This window comes from Cryptomeria japonica, chromosome 2 (genome assembly GCF_030272615.1).
Source record: "Cryptomeria japonica chromosome 2, Sugi_1.0, whole genome shotgun sequence".
Lineage (NCBI taxonomy): Eukaryota > Viridiplantae > Streptophyta > Pinopsida > Cupressales > Cupressaceae > Cryptomeria > Cryptomeria japonica.
In genome coordinates this window covers 633204035-633223926 of record NC_081406.1, presented here as the reverse complement: position 1 = coordinate 633223926, position 19892 = coordinate 633204035, and the positions used below count along the sequence as shown (strand labels likewise).

At 40.4% G+C, this 19892-nt stretch overlaps 2 protein-coding genes across 4 annotated transcripts in view; one reads left to right on the top strand and one right to left on the bottom strand.

Annotated features, from left to right (window-relative positions):
* The window catches only part of LOC131046886 (kinesin-like protein KIN-7E, chloroplastic), a 154812-nt gene that overhangs the window by 102788 nt on the left and 32132 nt on the right, over nt 1-19892 (top strand). For all 3 annotated transcript variants that reach the window (XM_057980698.2, XM_057980699.2, XM_057980697.2), the window contains 6 exons: nt 10280-10420; nt 10515-10640; nt 11289-11339; nt 11499-11546; nt 11658-11924; nt 12162-12917. In XM_057980698.2, coding sequence (XP_057836681.2) covers nt 10280-10420; nt 10515-10640; nt 11289-11339; nt 11499-11546; nt 11658-11924; nt 12162-12917 — 1389 coding nt within the window. The remainder of the gene's footprint in view (nt 1-10279; nt 10421-10514; nt 10641-11288; nt 11340-11498; nt 11547-11657; nt 11925-12161; nt 12918-19892) is intronic.
* LOC131873670 (uncharacterized) lies at nt 988-1993 on the bottom strand. The gene is made up of 2 exons (XM_059216791.1): nt 1798-1993; nt 988-1695 (listed from the first exon to the last, which is right to left on the bottom strand). Exons 1-2 carry the CDS (start codon nt 1889-1891, stop codon nt 1166-1168), a joined length of 624 nt encoding a protein of 207 aa, XP_059072774.1. The 5' UTR covers nt 1892-1993; the 3' UTR covers nt 988-1165.

Below are 19892 nucleotides of genomic sequence, written 5' to 3'. Positions count from 1 at the left end.
ATTTATCCACCACTGGTGTAGCTACCTGCACTTTCTTGGATCCTGTCTCATCTCTAATTACCTTAGACATCCTTGTGGCCTTCTTCTTCTCCATTACCTCATGAGAATTTCCTATAAGGCTTTCCAAGTCAAACACATCTTCTTCCTCTTCAACCACAACTACCCTCGTCAGTCTCTCTTTCAGCCAATCAGGAATGGCAGATCTTGTTTCCCTCACTTGTATTTCTTTAGGTAGTGGCCTATCTTCCTGGAAAGGAGATGTTGCTTCATCATCATTCTTTTCTTCGTGTTGCTCATTATCACCAACTTGGGGAGATTGACTTGATGAATGCTGAGGTGTCTGTCCTTTCTCTTGTTTATCATTCTGTACCATGGATTCCATAGACTCATCAACTTCATATACTATCTGCCTCTGATCTTCCCCTTGACTCACCTCCTTTTCATGCCTAGAAGATGTGCTTGGTGGGTGATCAGGATTCGTTTTCTGCTTCTTCTTGGAAGGTTCTCTCTTCTCAGGTCCTTCTTTCCTCTTTGAGCCTTTGGAATGAGAAGTATTCTCACTCACACTTGCTTCTCCTTCTTCTGGTCTTGCCTCCAAAGTGAATGTCATTGATACATTCTGCTCCTTCAACTTTTGATGCTGTACATCCACCCATCTGGAAGTGCAAGATAAAACAGGAGCCATCAAAGCTCTCAAGTCTAAAACCTCGGGCTCATTCCAATCTATCTTCACTTCTTTGTCTTCTTTCTCATAAGACGACTGGAGGTATCTACCATAGTTGAAAATCTCGGACTCGCCTCAGACTCGGCAAACCAAAATTTTGGACTCGGACTCGGACTCGTGAAAGACTCGCGAAAGACTCGGCAAAAAAAAAAAACCGTAGTTTTACAAAAAAACATAAAGAAATTAATGCATTTAGAGAACATAAGTGCCATAATTGAAACATTACACATGTCATATGATCTACAAAGTACAAACACGCAATATTTGAAATTTCATCATTCATGGCAGCATATTCAAGTTTCAAGTTTCAACTCTAAAATGTATAATACTATAATGGCAGCATAAGTATATAAATGTTCACAAAATTACATATAATGATATGTCCAAGTCCAACTGCAAATGTGAAAAACAGCAATGTGAATGAACAAACCAAAGAGAAGACTACATCTTCCTCTTTGTATTTTTCCTAATATAGCTCAATTTTTCAGGCCTTGAGCTAGAAGTAGTAGCAGTGGGTGTTGTGGTATCTAAATGGTGAGATGATTCTTCTTCAAAGTCATAGTCCTCATCATCATCCTCATCTTCGTCCTCATCTTCATCCAATCTTGCTCCTTCTGCATCTTGTGCTGCTCCTCTCTCTATTTCTGCAATTTCTTCTTCGGTAAGGAGGACATCATCACCATCATTTTGTTCATTCATGGTCCAATCACCATATGGATCAATTTCATCCAAGTCAATGGCCTCATGTGAAACACCCTCCACCTGTCTAACTCGAAGGCGAAGGTTGTACCGAACAAATACTAGATCATTGAGCCGCTTTTGTGACAATCTATTTCTCTTCTTTGTGTGAATGCTTTCAAAGACACTCCAATTTCGTTCACACCCAGAAGCACTGCATGGCTGAGACAAAACACGGATAGCTATCTTTTGAAGATTAGGCGTGCCGGCACCATAATTCTCCCACCATAAATCTACAAAAAACATTTAGAAATATTAGAATTGAGAAAAAAATGTAACAATCAAGTTTGTAGGTTTTTTCTTGCACTATTGAACTAAGTTACTAAATGTTTTACCTGGTTGTTGTTTTCCTCTCCTATCAATTGCTAGTTGTGATGAGAAGAGTCTCCCCTCTGCACTTTTGTAGATCTTGAACAATGGAATGAACATTTCCAAATTCAGAAATAGATACTAGATAGTCAAAGTGTCAAACTCAAATTCAATAATGAACATTTCCGAATTCATAAATAAAGATAGAGCAATTGCAAATGTCAAATCTCACCTCCAATTCATCAAGAACCTTGTCTCTCAACTCAGGATCAGGTGTCATCTTATCAATGCATGTAATAACACCTGCCATGACCTCCTCATCAGCCCTAAATGAATCAGAGAAGTAGAATTTCGGGTTCAAAAAGTAGGCGAAGGCATGTATCGGTTGGTGGAGTTGGTTTGTCCACCTACGATCAATGATGCGCCAAAAGATTTCACATTTTCTTGCATTTCCACGATAGTAATGTGAAATGGCCTCTTTGGCCCTATCCATGGCCTCATAAATGAAACCCATTGGCATGCCCTCTCCATCCACCATACGGAGAACCCTCACCAAAGGTTCTGTCACCTAAAAAAATTAAAACAAATTTTAAATTAATACAAAATCAACCCCTAAAAAATAAAATCAGCAAATAGACAAGATTGTATAAACTTTACTTTTGTGTTTGTTACTTACCGCAGTCAACTCCTCTCCACTTTTATTGAACCCATCATCAAAAACAGTGGTCACAATCTTCTCTGCTTCAAGTCTTTTGGAGTATGCAGACCCCAACCAAGCATTTGACACAAACATCTGCTTAAGATGAGGAATGGCACTAAGAATGCTCTGCAAAGTGATGAAGTGGCTAGCAAATCGTGTCACTCCAGGTCGCACAAGGTCCTTGCCATTTGTGTATTTTCTCATCAAAGCAAGCACCCAAGTATGGTTGTAGATGAATTTGGTGACACTTTTTGCATCTTCAACCACCTTCTTCACCCATCCAATCTTCCCAATGTCCTCTAGCACCAAGTCCAAGCAATGTGCAGCACAAGGACTCCATGTAATCGAAGGATGCCTCTGCATAAGCATTCTACCTGCAGATACATATGCAGCTGCGTTGTCCGTGATAATTTGGACAACATTCTCAACTCCAACTTCTCGAACCACACCATCCAACAGATTACACAAAGTCTCTGCATTTTTTATTTCATTTGAGGCATCAACAGACTTTATGAATACCATTGCACCATTTGAAGCCACCAAGAAGTTGAGAAGAGTTCTATTCCGTCCATCTGTCCATCCATCAGATAAAATGCTCCATCCTTTTCTCTTCCAATACCTTTTCTGATCATCAACCACACCTTCTGTATTTTTCACAGCTTTCTCTAGCAATGGCCCACTGAAGTCATGACCTGTTGGGGCCTTAAACCCCTTACCCGCCACTGTACATGCATTAACAAAACTTTCCCAATACACATTGTTTGCTGCATTGAAAGATAGATTATTGTAAAACCAAAAGTTTGAAGCTGCTATCCGTGCTTGTTCATGCTTCTCTTTATTCCATGCTGTACCTTCAAGTGAAGGTTGTGCACCTGGAACATTGCGTGGTACAAAAAAATTAGGGTCTGATCTAACAGGAGTGCCACTAGCCTCACCCTCATTGTCACTAAAAGATGAAAGTGACAGACGACCCCGACTATGACCAATGGGACCCGAAGTGGACAATGTGGGATTCATTGCAGCTGCTATGGCTTCTCTTGTTTTTTGCCTTTCTTCCTTATGCATATCATTCTCAGCAAGAATGGCCTTCATCTCTCTAATAATTTCAGGAGTTGATTTGGGGCATGCCTCCACACCATATCCAGGTATTTGTGCAAGGTGGTATTTTAATCTATTGATTCCACCAGTCATCCATCTTGTGCATTCGGTGCAAGTGACCTCCCCCTTTTTGCTTCCTGCAATCCCATATTTCCAAGCTTTATCTCTTTGTCTTCCTGACCTTGGGGTTGCCCTTGGAGTTGAATTTGCCATTGCTGATTTAACATGGAAAAAAAAAATCAGCAGGGTTTTATGGAAAATCAACAAAAAAAATGACAATGAATCATTTGGGAAAAATAGCATTCAAAAACAAGAAAAAAAAAAGAGGAAATAACTTAGGAAAGAAAATAGAAAAAAATTTGGCAGCATATCCCCTTGTTTTTCAAGATTTTTTTCAGTTTCAAAACAATGAAATGATTCAAATGAAAAAAAAAAAGAAAGAGAAAAATCCTTACCTAGATCTCTCTTGCTGATTTTTCCTTCTTCCCTCTACTCCTCCAAACCCTTCTAACCTGCTCCAGCCAAAAAAAACCCAAATTGAAGTCAAAAAATGAAAAAAAAAAGTGGTTTTAACCCCCACGGGTACGTTTTTTCTGGGCCCGCGAGTCCCTGTGAAAGACTCGCGAGTCCGAGCGAAAGACGCGCGCGAGTCTTTGCGAAAGACTCGCGAGTCTTTCGCAGGGACTCGCCTGGACTCGCCATGCGAGTCCTAGGCGAGTCGACTCGGCTCGCCAAAGGACTCGCGAGTCCGTGGCGAGTCCGAGGCGAGTCAAAGAGTTTTAAAACTATGGTATCTACCATTATCCTGGGCTTGATCGGCTACTCTATAAACTTTGCATTTCCCGATGAGATCTAAGGGTAGCTTGGAATGCATCTTTCTTTTAACCTCTAAATCACCTGGGAGATTCATCCAAAAGTCCTCCACCTGAAACTCATGCTTGTACTTCCTACTGACGGTCTCCTCCATATAACCATGAGGATCAAAATTCTCTCGCGAGGCAAAGGATGTGAATGAGTATAAAGATAATTCCTTCTCTGCATCTTCCACGACTTGAGTATTAGGACACACCTCAACTGAGTTCCCTAGTATGATGGGCACGAGAATCCCATTTCCATGCTTGTGGCTGGATGCCTTCGCATAAGCTGCCAACTGTCTAGTCACCTCAAGTAGTACTATCCTATTTGTTGGATATCTTGGCAACATGTAAGGAGGTGAAGGACACCCATGAACTTTGATGTATGTGAACTTTTGAAACTGGATGAACCATGCGCCATACTTCTTCACAAGCTCTTGTGCATCCAGAGACAGTCGATTGTGAATCCCACCTTGCAATATCTTGGTGATGTTCATCGTGAAGGTGTCATTGACTAACTTGTAGTCTCTTCTAGGCGGATGATGCAAATGAACATAAGAATCACAAACTCTTATTTCTTCGGGTCCTCTTCCAATCACTCCTCTGTGAGGTAGCCCTGCATACTCGAAACTCGTGATCAAGGCATATATAACATATGAGCTCATGTGGAATGATTTGGTGGGTCTTAGCCTTCTCAATTGTACGTCCAGGCAATTGCTAATGATTCTGGCCCAATGGAGCATTCCTTTTCCTTGGACTATCACTTGTATGAAGAAGAACATCCACTTTTCGAAGAAGAAGGCTTGAGAAGCACCTGTAACTCGATTGAGCAAAGTTATCAAGTCTGTGTATTCCTCCTGAAAGTCGATCCTATGTGGTGTATTGGGAATCTTGTTCAGGCGAGGCCGACTTTTGAGAAACCAATTCTTATTGATGAAGTTCAAACAAGACTCAGGATCATCTTCATAGATCGACCTTGCTCCTTCCAAGCTTTTGTAGATCATGTCTTTATGGTTCGGAAGATGAAGAGCTTCACTAATAGCTTCCTCTGAAAGGTAGGCTAAGATGTTCCCGTCTTTGGTTACAATTGTCCTTGACTGTGAGTCATAGTGGCGGGCACACTCGATCATCAGCTCATGACACTTGACTGCGGGAGGAAAACCTGCAGCCTTGATGATGCCACTCTCAATTATCCTTCTTGCAACAGGTGATGGCTTGCCAATATAGGGGACCTCTCGAAACTTCTTCACATTGAAGTTTCCTAAGTTGGTGTCTCCGACATTATTCCACTTGGACACAATCCTGGTCTCTAATTCGTCGCTCCTCTGATCTTCCTTGATGAGAGCCTGCCGACTAGTAGATCCTCCGGCTTTGGGGGTCGTCATTTGATGCCTACACAAAAATTTAAAATTAGTCTTTAAGCATCATACCTTAAAGCTTAGCATTTAAGACCTCCCAAGGGAATAATTCAAAACATTAATTTGAAAAGGACATGATTCCCCAAATTAATTATGAATGAAAATTGGACTTAGACTAAAAAAAATCGCTATGAAAATCAATACAAGTCTTGAATAAGAGCTTCAAACAATTTGATTCTTCATACCTTCTCCTTTGAAAGCCTAACTATGAACCTTGAAAAATGAAGAAAGAAGATCAGACTTTGCTGGATAAGGATTGAATTGTGGTCTTCTTTTGGATGAATTACACCTCAATTAGCCTTCAAAAAGCTTCGCCTTCCACTAGCTTCTCAAAATTTAGCGAATTCTGGAAATTTAGCCTCCAACTTGGTAAGAAATTCGCCTCCAATCTGCTAGATTTCGCTCCTCCGATCTGCCTCTCAAAATCGCATTTAGAACAATGAATGAATGATTTGCATTTTGAAACAATACTCCTCTCTTATATAGGGTGCTCACCCTAATTAACTATGAGGCCGACCTAGTTTTTTAGTAATAAAACAAATAAAATTCCCCTTAGGAAAAGGCCGACTTGCTTGTAAAAGCAAACAAATGCATTTTGAGTGCTTGCCTATATTTTAAAATTTTAAAATTGATTTTAAGGCCTCTAAGGTGGATTTTATATTTATTTTAAGGCTTTAAGATTAATTAATTAAATGGTAAAGGCCTTAATTCATGCGAATTTGATCTAGCTTCCCCAAATGTCTTGAATTTGGCAAATTTGGTGAAAATTTAGGAATATCAAGGTTTGATCAGGGCTTAATGAAGTCTCTTTGCTTCTTAGGCACTGAAATATCCAAAGTGATGAAGGCCTAAATTCTTTCAAGACTTGATTGAATTCTCATCTAGGCTAGTTTGCTTTATGAATCAAAATCTTCACAACCTAGGTTTGCCATCACAAATTTGGATTTTGCCTTCAACTTAGCCTAAACAAGGTGAATAATAGGTGTTTTCATGAATTTCGCCTTGGACCCTTTGGAAGGGTTAGGAGCGATTTTTCAAATTAGGTCCTAAGTACCTTGTTTTCAACTCCAAAATCTCCCGGAAGGCGAGCTTATGTTTGTTTTGACCTAATCAAAGTCTTGTATTTCAAACTTTTATCATTTCACATGAGGAAATTAGGTGAAAATGTAAATTTCGCCTTGGACCCTTTGGAAGGGTCAGGAGCAATTTTTGCTTATTAGGTCAAGGGTCAGGAGCGATTTTTGCTTATTAGGTCAAAATTCACCTTAATTTGATCGTTGACCCCCTCCAAGGCAATCTCCAGGGTTCATTTATCTCCATTACTGGGTTAGCTCATCAAAACTTTGAGGGAAATATTGTATTTTGGGAATTTTGCCCTGGACCCTCTGGAAGGGTTAGGAGCGAAATTCTCTCCTGAGCTCAAAATTCTTAATTTTGAAGGTCCAAAACCTCTTCAAGGCATTCCAAATAGGTTCTTTCCTTGTAGTCCAGGCTTAGTCTCACTCAAATTCGGGAGAAAAAGATGATTTTAGGGTTTTTCGCCTTGGACCCTCTGGAAGGGTCAGGAGCGATTTTTCTTTTTTAGGCTTACTCCTTCATCATTTTGTCTTGAATCCACCCCTCAAGGCTAGGCAATGGTCTTCTTCATTCACTCCATCCAAGCTTGGTTTATTCCTGCAAGGCAAACTAGGGGATTTTGAGATTTTCGCCCTGGACCCTTTGGAAGGGTTAGGAGCGAAAATCCTTTTCTGACCTAGAATCATCATTTTTTGGAACAAACATCCACTCAAAGGTGGTCTCAAGGGCAATTTCCAGCTTGGTTTAGCCTTGTCTTAGCACAAACTTGAAAGGAATGCACTGGTTTTGGATTTTTCACTTTGGACCCTTTGGAAGGTTCAGGAGCGATTTTTTAGGTTTTAGGGCAATTCCTTCATCCTTTCATCTTCAAATCATTTCCAAGGTATGGAACATCACGCCTCACTCCCATCCAAGTCATAAATAGCAAAATCTTGTCTTAAATTTGCAAGAAAAAGGGAGAATTTGGAAATTTCGCTTTGGACCCTCTGGAAGGGTCAGGAGCGAATTTCCCTCTTGGCCTTCTAAATTTTCATCCTTAGCAGTCCAATTCCACTTCAAGGCAATTCAAAAGTCCTCTCAAACCCATGTCTAAGCTTGGTCTAGTCCAATCTTTGGAAGAAAAGATAGGTTTTAGGATTTTCGCCCTGGACCCTCTGGAAGGGTAAGGAGCGATTTTCATGTTCTAGGCTTGATTGCTTCTTCTTGACAATTTCAATTATCTTCAAAATGCAAAACACTTTTCCTCACATCCATTCAAGCCATAAAAACTGAAAAGTTGCTTTGACCTTGCAAGGAAATAGGTGCTTTTAGGAATTTCGCTCTGGATCCTTTGGAAGGGTCAGGAGCGAAAATTACAATCTTGTCCAAAAATCTTCATTTCTTCACCTTAAAACTTCTTTGCCAAGTGGGATTTCATGTTTCATCATGCTAGGAATAAAGTCTCATGTCCAAGAAAGGCCAAAAATGTGTTTATAAGGAATTTCGCTCTGGACCCTTTGGAAGGGTCAGGAGCGATTTTGCCTTTCCTGGCCAGAATCCTTCATTTTCTTCATTTCTAAACATGCCCAAGGTTTTCACCCTATTCATTCTTCCTTTCACCATGCCTTTGACACTTCAATTTGACCAAACTGAGCAAGAAATGTCTCCTATAGAGATTTTCGCCCTGGACCCTCTGGAAGGGTCAGGAGCGATTTTTAGGTTTTAGGCTTATTCCATCATCCTTTCAAGTTGAATTCACCTCTCAAAGGAAGAAAACACTATTCCTCTCTCATCCATGCCATAAAAACCAAAACTTGACTTGACTTTGCAAGAAAATAGGTGATTGAGGAATTTTCGCCCTGGACCCTTTGGAAGGGTCAAGAGCGATTTTCCTCCTTTTGGGCAAAATCCTTCATTTTTTCAATTTGAAACTTCTTCAGGAGGCAAAAACAAGCTCTTCTTCCATTCATGTCAAAAACTTGACCTTCTTCATTGCAAAATAAGAGCCTTTTGGGAATTTCGCCCTGGACCCTTTGGAAGGGTCAGGAGCGAAATTTCCCTTCTTGTCCAAAAATCTTTCATTTTGCAAGCTTCCAAATCTTCAAAGGTACCAAATGATGTCCAATCTTCATTCCAAGAGACCCTGCACATGAGAACTTAGCCAAAGTTAAGAAGAAATAAGCTCTAACAAGATTTCCGCTCTGGATCCTCTGGAAAGGTCAGGAGTGAAATTCACCATTCCAGGCCAAATTGCTCAGTCTTCAAATTTCAAACCACCTCACAATGCAAAATTAGATCATTTTCGAGGCTAGGAACAGGATTGCAATTTTATCCAAGGCAAAAAATAGTGTTTAGGATAAAATTTGCTCTGGACCCTTTGGAAGGGTCAGGAGCGAAAATCATCCTTTCAGGCATCATCTTGCTCTTCAAAAAAAAACAATCAAATCCATCTTTAGGCAAGAACACATCAATTCACCTCCAGACATGCCCTAGAAAGCATCATTTAGTCAAAAATGAGAGGAAAAGGAGGTCTACAAGGATTTTCGCCCTGGACCCTTTGGAAGGGTCAGGAGCGATTTTGACATTTCCAGGCTACATGTTACCTTGATTCGCTTCATCTTCCATCAAACTTAGTCAAACCATCTCCTTTTCTTCATTGGCTCTGCTAGACAAGGAAACAAACAAGACCCTGACAAGAAAAAACTCTCTTTCATTCTAGACCTTACCTGAGACCTATTCTCCCCCACTGGATCTAACCAACTTGACTCTCCTGAAAGGCATGCTTCATTCTGGCAATCTTGAGGCTTCAGGCAGACGACTAACAACCTCCCTAAACAAGACCCTAAAACGAGCTTCCAAGGTTTAGCCCTAATCTAGCCAGCCCAGGCAGACCACTCACTCACTCAAAACCCTAAAAGCAGAGAGAAAAGCAAGCAAAGAGAAAGCAAAACCTAAGGCAAAAAGAGGGGGGCCCCATTCTAATGGGGCGATGTGTGAAATGGTCACAACAGGTAGGTTATCCATATTTGAATATTAGACCTTTTTATTTTGCTATTTCTTCACCACGTGGTGTTATAACCTAGAATTATCTTTTGAGAAATAATTTTTGATCACTATTTATATTCAAATAATGTGACAAATTTCATTGTAAGCCAGTTGAGATTGCCTTGAACAGGATACCCTGAGACTACGGGAATTATAACAACTCTCATAAATTTGTAATCTATGCTTATTCCAAAGCAAAATTTGGTTTTATGCTAGTAAAGTACTGATCTGAGAAAATAAGTCATTGGTAACTTGGTTGTACTCTTTAATGTTGAAATCATTTGTTGTTAGAAGTCTGAAATAAAGTTCAAAATTTTCTTCTCCTATTTGGTTGCAGACGGGAACTACAATGGCTGATCAAATGGATCTTCTTAGAGAACAAGTGAAGATGTTGGCTGGGGAGGTTGCTCTCTGTACAAGTTCCCTGAAACGCCTTTCTGAGCAGGCTGCTAGCAATCCAGATGACTTTCAACTTCAAGTAAATGGATAAGATTTCTATTTAATTAACTTGCTTTTTGGTAACTTTGCAAGCTTACAAATCACAGGCTGATTCACATTTGTTTGTTTAACAGGTTCAAATGCAAAGCATGAAGGATGAGATTGAGGAAAAGAAACGACAGATGCAGGTTCTTGAAAAGCGCATGCTAGGTTCTATTGAATCTTCGCCAAACACTGCTAATATTTTGGAAATGTCACAGGTAACATATTCAATGCTAGAGATGATATGTTGGACAAGATTGATTTTTTTAATTGTTGAAATTGATATAACTGTTTTACTCTAATTTTAGACTATGTACTGAGGGTTGGCAATGAGTCCCTTACCCTTCATGAGGGTACTGCTTTGTGATGCTCTCCCAGCAGGGATACTGCTGGACTTAATATTCTTCTACCCGTGTCCTAGGGATTGAACACCTCACCTATTTCTTCTCTTGTAGAACATCCAAATTCATCTTCTACATGCTTTGCTAATATAGCTTGAACACTTTCTCCTTATATCTCCTACTACATGGCAACTACTCCTTATTCCTCAGTATACCCCTCCATCAACTGTGGACCCAGTGTACACTACCACTAGTGCAGGAATATTGGTCCAACATTAGTGCTAAGATGTCCTTGGGGAGAAATGAACCTTGATCTTCAACATGAGAACCAAGTGGTCCAACCAATTGACCAAAACCCATTTGACAATCAGTCATGTACATTAATTTTGCAACAAATTATACCTAGAAATTTCTGTGCTTGCTTGGCTGTTATTTGTGGTTCAAGTTAATATTATGCTGCTGTACATTTTTTCTTCCAGAATATGGCATCATATCTACAACTAATTTGTTTGTTTACTTTTCCAGTGTATCTCAAAACTTACAGCTCAGTTGAATGAGAAAACTTTTGAGCTTGAGGTAATTTTGAGAATATCAATAATCTGAACGTTATTCTTTATTTTAATGCATTTGGCAGTGGTGAATTAGCGTGCTAGATCTATTTTATCTGTATTTTTTTGGTTTTTTTGTGTGCCAAATTGTGGCTATCTCATTGTAAAATTTGGATTTCATTTGTAGATCAAAACTGCAGATAACAGAGTACTTCAAGAGCAGCTACAAACAAGGGTTCGATCATTTCTTTTAGTTTGCTACACTGCATGCATTTTTTGAAGTGAGATTCCTCAACACTATATCGATTCTCATGTGATTTACAGTTTTTTTCTAATCCTGCTTCAGGTGTTAGAGTTGAATGAGATGCAAGAGACAGTTCTTTTGCTCAGACAACAACTTAATGCTGCAATGGAGAAGAAGTCTCTTGATGAATCACAGTCTGCTACTCCTTACAACACAGGTGGCTGGCTTAATACCTGCAGCTTGTCTGGAGAGCTTCGGCATGTTGAAAACAGCTTAGATGTTAAGAGGCCAGATTCGACTAATCAATTACCAAGAGGATCTTTGATTGTTGAAGAGGATATTTCATTGCAGTCACAAGTTCTTATGCAGGCAGGTTCTGATTGTATAAAGCAACTGTATATTCTTTTGGTCTTCTAGATTGTGTTATTACAGTCTCTTCAATACTTTAGTTCTATCACAAATTTACAAATATGGTAATAAATATCCCCTTTCCTGCTGATTAGGATGGTATATTTTTTATAACTGCCCATTTTATATCAAAGAGCAACTATTTATTCTTTTTAAATTTTTTTAGGTTTATTGACCCATCTCTTTTGTTTATGTCAGGCTGCTGAGATTGAGAAGCTAAAGCAAGATAAAGTTCGTTTGATTGAAGAAAAAGATGGACTTGAAGTTCACAGCCAGAAGTTGGCAGAAGAATCAGCTTATGCTAAAGAACTGGCCTCAGCTGCAGCAGTGGAACTAAAAGCTTTAGCAGAGGAAGTAACAAAGTTGTCATATCAGAATGCTAAATTAACATCTGATTTGGAAGCAGCACAAGAGTCCACCTTTCGAAGAGCTGCCAATGGCTCTAAGTATGGTCAAAATGATGAAACCCAAGACATATACACAGGTGGCAGGAGAGAAGGACACATGAGAAAGTTTGACCAAGGGACAGTTTTGAGTGATATTAGGAGGGACCTAATTGCATCTCATGAAAGGGAAGCAGCCCTAGAAGCTGCACTGATAGAGAAGGAACAAAAGGAAACAGAGCTTCAAAAAAAAATTGAGGAAGCAAAGCAAAGAGAAGCAGACCTAGAAAATGACCTTGCAAATATGTGGGTTGTTGTTGCAAAACTGAAGAAAGGTCGAGAGAATCCAGATGAAGTCACTTTGGGATTGAACGCAGGTGAAGGTAGTACACCTAGAAGCATTGTAAATGACAATATTGTGGCACACTCTGTTGAGAGAAGCAACAATTATGATGAGAAAAGGCTGGATCAAACCACGGAGAGTAGGGGTACTGTAGAAGAGCTAAAAATTTCTCTTGATAATGAGAGGCAAAAGCGTGTGGAGCTGGAATCTCTAATATCTCAACTTAAGGTAATCTGATAGAAATTTCAATTTATGCATATTACTTATAGACTTATAGTAGAATACATATAGAATTCGGAATGACATTTATTAATTTGGTTGAAATATTCAGGTCCGGATATGATTGTGTTATTAAGAAACTATATCTGATAAATCTTAGTGTTTAGAGAGAAAATTAGTTTTTGTTATTTGAAAACTCCTTTCCTATGTAATTTGTTTCAAAAATGGCCAATCAATATCTTATCTAAGCTTAGTTTTTTTTTGGGCATTGTTTTCATTGTATGTAATAGTTTTTATCTACCAGGGGAAGAGCACCAGTAGTTGAGCACCCTAACTTCGCACTTCTCAAAATCCTACGTGGAAATTTCAAATCACTCCCAATTTTTTACAGTAGCTTACTTGGCAAGTCCCCTGCTTATAACTAAGCTTTCAGCACCACATCATCAAGTATGGTGCCACATCAGTATGCTTTTTGCCAAGGTGTCCAAAACAACCCAAAAAAAAAGTGAGACCAATAGGCGTGCAAAAGAGGCCCCAATAGTTGTGCAGCTGATATGGCATCCTTGATTGGTTACTTTTTATAATATTAGTACATTTCCTAACAACTATTGGTACATTTCCTAACAAAAATTGATATTTTATGTTTCAAACAATAGGTTTTATTTGTTCAATTTTTGGAACAAAAGGTATCAACAACCCTCACAACAATTGGTACATGCTCAACTACTGGTGCTCTTCCCCTATATGTCTGAGATTTTGGAGTTTGTAGGTCTTTATAAATTAAATTTAGACCGTAGTAGTAAAATTCAGACTCGGCAATTACTTGGCAGGCACAAAAAATTTAAAAACTTGGATTTGGCAAAAAATCGGAGAAAAACTCGGCAATAACTCGGCAAATTTATTGAACATTTGAAAATATATAAATTTTAAAAAATATTCTTTAAAAACACATATTACTGAATTTGTAGAATATATTATCAATTTTCATTATATATAAATCAAAGTTAGAGTTAAAAACATATCATAGACCAAAAAATGAGTTCAACCTTTGAATACATATAAAGTTCAAGTTTTAGTAACAATGAAAAGTATAAATCATATATTTCATCTATGGCTAAATCCCAAAAAAGTTCGTTGCTGCTATGTGGGTGTTGTGGAAGTAGATGGTATAGTCACAATATGCTCAAAAGGTGCCTTGTCTATGGTGATATGATCAAGTTGTGTATGTAAGGAATCCATCCCTGATGGCTCACCAACCTTGCCTTTGCCTCCTTATATGTTGCCACATTCGTTCCCTATTCAGTTGCCTCCCTCTCTAATTCAGCTAACTCATTATTGTTGAACAATAGATTTGCATCAACGTCCTCAAGCTTAGCAATCCAATCTGAATATGGATTAATGCCATCATGGTCAAGTGCTCCATGTGTACCTTGCCTACTACCTTATTTTCATGCAAATGAAGGTTGCACTGTACATAGATAAGGCCATTCAAGTGATTTTGAGCCAACTTGTTGTGCTTTGTGTGAATGGCTTGAAAAACACTCTAGTTGCGCTCACAATCAAAAGCACTACAATGCTGGGCTGAGATATAATGCGGATGGCAAGCTTTTGAAGATTAGATGTAGTGGCAACGTAATCTTCCTAATAGAAAATTAAAATATGTTAATTTTAGTATTAATGCTCATTCAGTGTATATTCTATTTTAGACAGATTGTCTTCGATCTTCTCAGCAGTTTCTTATTAGAAACTTGCTATTCTTGTAAATAGCTTTTTATTATTTATGAGCGTCTTGCTCATTCTGATTAATCAATCAATTCTTTGAAATCCATTGCGTGTCTCGCATTGTTTTATGGTATTAGAGCCATAGGAGGAATTTTTTTGAAAATTTTTTAATCCTAATTTCCAATTAGTGGAAATTTTCGAAATTATTTTCTGGAAAAATTTATCAAAATTTTTTTTTGGCTTCTGGGGTGGAATCGTCGGTTTTCGACCTGCAGGTTTGTCGTTTTTTTTCGGCAACCTCTGTTTGCAGGGTCGTCGCGACCTATGTTTGCGCAGGGTCGTCGTCTTTCGGCGTTCAGTTTGTAACCTCTGCGTCGCGAGCTCCACCTGCAACGTCCCGCGCGACCTGCAACTCTCTGCAAACAGCGTCGCGCCTTCAACCCTCGGCTATCGCGGCTCTGTCTCCGGCGGTGTCCGCGGCTCTGTGCAAACTCTGAGCTCGTTTCTGACTTCGGCGTCGCGACTTCAAACTCAGGCGTCGCCTCCAACAGCGTCGCCATCTGCAACTCCCTCCAGCGTCGCTCTCTGCAAACGCGTGACTTGCATCTTCGGCGATTTTTTTTGTGAAAACCATGGCGCCCAAGACTGTCTGCATTTTTCGATTCAGGTGTTAACTTTTAGGTTTTTATTGAAATTCAATTTTTCTTGCAGATTCATGGTGGGTTTTTCAAACCCTAATCTGGGTTGTTGTCCGTTTTTTCTGGGTACCTCGATTTTCGTGCCTCATTTTTCGAGCCCGCGGATCCAGATTTTGACAGGAGAATCCTTCTGGGTTTTTTGCACGCATTTCTGGGTTGTCTTTGGATTTTTCTGGGTCAGCCAGGAATTTTTTTTGGGAAATGTGCAAATGGCTTCTCTCACCAATCTGATGTTAGAAGGCAGTCAACGCTTTAATGGTCACAACTACAACATCTGGAAACAGCGTATGTTGACCATTTTTGAATATAGGCGTCTTGACCAGCTTATTTTGGGAAAAGAGCTCAGTCCTGGTACACCTGGTGCAGATCAAGATAAGTTTGATGAACGCAATCGGGAGGCAGTCATGCTTCTCAAACTCTCAGTAACTGATGATCAGTTACCACAGATTCCTTCCGGCAAGACAGCTTCTGACATCTGGAAGCATCTGAAGGAATTGCATGAGACATCCGACAAGAGCCGAGCATTCTTTCTGAAGAATCAGTTGTTCTCCATTATGATGGATGAATGTATGTCCTTACAGGAGCACCTCACGAGGATTAAGGACATTCGAGATCAACTCGAAGCTATTGGTCGGACTATGGAGGAAGAAGACATGGTTGTAATCACTTTAAAAAGTCTTCCGAAATCGTATGAACACTTCATTGAAACCCTCAATATTACTTCCACTAATGTTGATCTGAAGTTTTCAGAATTGTGCACCAAACTTCTACAGCAGGATCGCTGGAAACAACAATTTGGTAGTGGTACTAGATCAGCCTCCTCGGAAAATGCCTTCACAGCTCAATCCTTTCAAAAGGATAAAGGCAAATTTCAGTCCTCTCAGTCTTCTCAGCAGAAAGTCTCTTCTCAGACACAGGATGGAGCTAAGAAGAAGAATGTGCAGTGCAATTACTGTCACAAGTACGGCCATATGAAGAAAGATTGCCGTCAGAGGCTCGCTTCTGAACAAAAGAAGCAGGGAGGGTCACACCAGAAGGCGCATGTTGCGGAACATTCCGAGCAGAAAGAGTCTGCCTTTTATGCCTTTATGGCTAAGAGGTCTTCAGATCATGCCAGGTCTTCTGCTTGGTACATCGACTCTGGCGCATCACGTCACTTTTCTCATCGGCGTGACTGGTTTACAGACTTCTCACCTTTCAGTGATTCCGTTGTATTTGGCGGAGGTGAGGAGTATACAGTTGTTGGCAGAGGTACTGTTCAGATACAGTCTGGTGGCAGGACTCTCCTTTTTCTGAATGTGTATTATGTTCCTGGAATGGAACTTAATCTGCTCTCTGTCAGCCAGATTATGAGGAATTCTCCTCAACTAGATGTGGTGTTCAGTGCTCACAAGTGCTCCATCATTGATCGGGAGACTCGTCTTACTGTTGCTGTTGGTCTAGAGGATCATGGCCTATATAGGCTTCTTGACACTGGTGATTCTCCTGAAGTGGCTCTGGCAGCTCGTGTTTCTCCTCTTAGCACTTTGTGGCATCAGAGATATGGACATCTCAACATTCAGTATCTCTCAGCTATCTCGGGAGGGACTTGTTTCAGGGTTACCTGATATTCAGACTCAGCATCTTGGAGTATGTGGCGCCTGTCAAGCTAGCAAACAGCATCGGACTTCATTCCCACATGGAAAGTCTTGGCGCGCATCTAAGGTACTTCAATTACTTCATGCTGATATTTGTGGTCCTATGAATACATCTTCTGTTACTGGTTGCAAATATTTTTTGCTTATTGTAGATGATTTTAGTAGAAAGATGTGGGTGTACTTTCTTAAACATAAATCAGATGTATTTAGTATCTTTTAGAAGTTTAAGTCCTTTGTTGAAAAAGAGTCTGGACATAGTATCATTACTCTTAGGACAGATAACGGGGGGGAATTTTGTTCTTCTGCATTCTCCAACTTCTGTGATACCCATGGCATCAAACGCCAGTTGACTACACCCTATACTCCTCAGCAAAACAGTGTTGTCGAGCGTCGCAATCGTACGGTTGTTGAGATGGCTCGCTCTATGTTACAACACAGGAGTGTTCCGAATAAGTATTGGGCTGAAGCAGTCTTTACTGCTGTCTACCTTCTTAACCGCTCTCCTACTCAGGCTGTTAAGGGGAAGACTCCAGAAGAGGTTTGGTCTGGTCGGAAGCTTCAGATCAGCCACCTGAAGGTTTTTGGCTCTGTTGCCTATGTTTGGATTCCAGATGCTAAGCGCTCCAAGTTGGATTCCAAAAGTCAGAAACTCATGATGACAGGATACAGTGATCACCATAAGGCCTACAGACTGATAGATATAGACACTGAGCGTCTTATCTTCAGTCGTGATGTTGTATTTGATGAAGACAGAGGATTCTTTCAGTCCCCTTCTTCTGAGCAGAGTTCTGAGGATCAGCCTCACAGTGTTCTTATTCCATTAGGTTCGCCTGATGGGAGGGATGATGCAGAATCTATTTTCGATGATGCACTACTTGAGTTCCCTCCGGAGAATAATCCTCCTCCTGCTGCTCCTGTTCCTGATCCTGAGCCTCTTCCAGCTCCTCCAGATGTTCGCACTTCTACTCTCCGGCCTAAATGGTGGGCCAAGACCATTGGTGATCTCAGGGATACTGAGCTCATTGAGGGTAGAACCTCTCGTAATAAGAGCAAACAGCAGCATACAGTCAATTTTGCTCTCATGGCTAACATACACAGTGTTTTTGAGCCTCAGACATATTCAGAGGCTAAAGGTATACCTGAGTGGGAACAGGCTATGGAAGCTGAGTTCCAGAGTCTTCAGAAGAATCACACTTGGGCCCTTTCTGATCTTCCTTCAGGGAAGAAGCCCATTAGCTGCAAATGGGTGTACAAAGTAAAATACAAAGCTGATGGAACCTTAGACAAGTATAAGGCTCGTCTTGTTGCTCGTGGGTTCTCACAGAAAGAAGGCATTGACTACGAGGAGACTTTTGCTCCTACAGCCAAAATGAGTACCATACGGCTCGTTCTTGCCTTGGCAGCCCAGTTCAGTTGGAAAGTCCATCAGATGGACGTAAAGAGTGCTTTTTTGAATGGTGACTTAGAGGAAGAAGTCTACATGACGCAACCCCCAGGATTCAAGGTTGCTGGTCAAGAACAGAAGGTCTGTAGATTAGTCAAAGCACTCTATGGTCTGAAACAAGCTCCTCGGGCTTGGTACATGAAAATTGATAAGTACCTGACAGATCATGGCTTTCAGCGGAGTCCATCTGATGCAAACCTGTATATCAAGCATACTAGTAATGATATTCTGTTTGTAGTTGTCTATGTGGATGACTTAATCATTACTGGCAGTTCAGCACATTTGATCACTGGGATCAAACAGGATTTGTGCCGCACCTTTGATATGACAGATTTGGGACTTCTACATTACTGCTTAGGAGTTGAAGTCTGGCAGACTGAGACCAGTATCTTTCTCTCTCAGTCCAAGTATGCCAGAAGTCTTGTGGACAGGTTCAGAATGCAGGATTGCAAACCTGCCTCTACTCCTATGGAACCCGGGCTCAAACTTTCAGCTCAGTCATCCTCACCAGTTGTGGATGAATCTCTGTTCAGGCAACTAGTGGGCAGCCTCATCTATCTTACTGCCACTAGACCTGACATCAGTTTTGCAGTGAGCTACATTTCACGCTTCATGAAAGCTCCCAAGGCTGATCATTGGTTAGCAGCGAAGCGTGTGCTGCGTTATGTGAGTGGCACTCCTGATTATAGACTTCTGTACACTCGGAGTTCTGATCCTATACTCAGTGGTTACACAGATTCTGATTGGGCAGGTTCGGTTGATGACCGTAAGTCTATAGCAGGGTATGTGTTTAGTTTGGGATCTGGTGCTGTCACATGGACTAGTAAGAAGCAGCAGGCTGTGGCTCTCTCCTCGACAGAAGCAGAGTATCGGGGAGCAGTTAAGGCATCTTGTGAGGCGGTTTGGCTTCGACGAATGCTTGCGGATATGCATGTCTCCCAGGCAGGTCCTACTCCCTTGTTCTGTGATAATCAGGGAGTGCTCAAACTCGCCAAGAATCCAGTCTTCCATGAAAGAACCAAGCATGTGGAAACGCATTGTCACTATATTCGACAACTGGTTGAAGACGGATCCATCCAGTTGCTGTATGTTCCTACCTCGGAGTAGCCAGCAGACATCTTCACCAAGCCCCTTGGTCCTGATAAATTTGTAAAATTCAAGGGGTCTATAGGTGTAGTTAATAGATTGAGCATTAAGGGAGGGTAATAGAATATTAAAATATGTTAATTTTAGTATTAATGCTCATTCAGTGTATATTCTATTTTAGACAGATCGTCTTCGATCTTCTCAGCAGTTTCTTATTAGAAACTTGCTATTCTTGTAAATAGCTTTTTATTATTTATGAGTGTCTTGCTCATTCTGATTAATCAATCAATTCTTTGAAATCCATTGCGTGTCTCGCATTGTTTTACTTCCCACCACAAATTTGCAAGGATAACATTTGCCATTTATAACCTAGTAAGGATTTAAGTAAACTTAAAAA

Excerpts from the sequence above, each read along its gene's own strand:
- LOC131873670 (XM_059216791.1), bottom strand. The coding sequence starts at position 1,891 with ATGTTCATTCCATTGTTCAAGATCTACAAAAGTGCAGAGGGGAGACTC. Across the intron at positions 1,696-1,797 it reads GAGAGGAAAACAACAACCAG|ATTTATGGTGGGAGAATTAT; the intron begins GTAAAACATTTA and ends TGTTTTTTGTAG.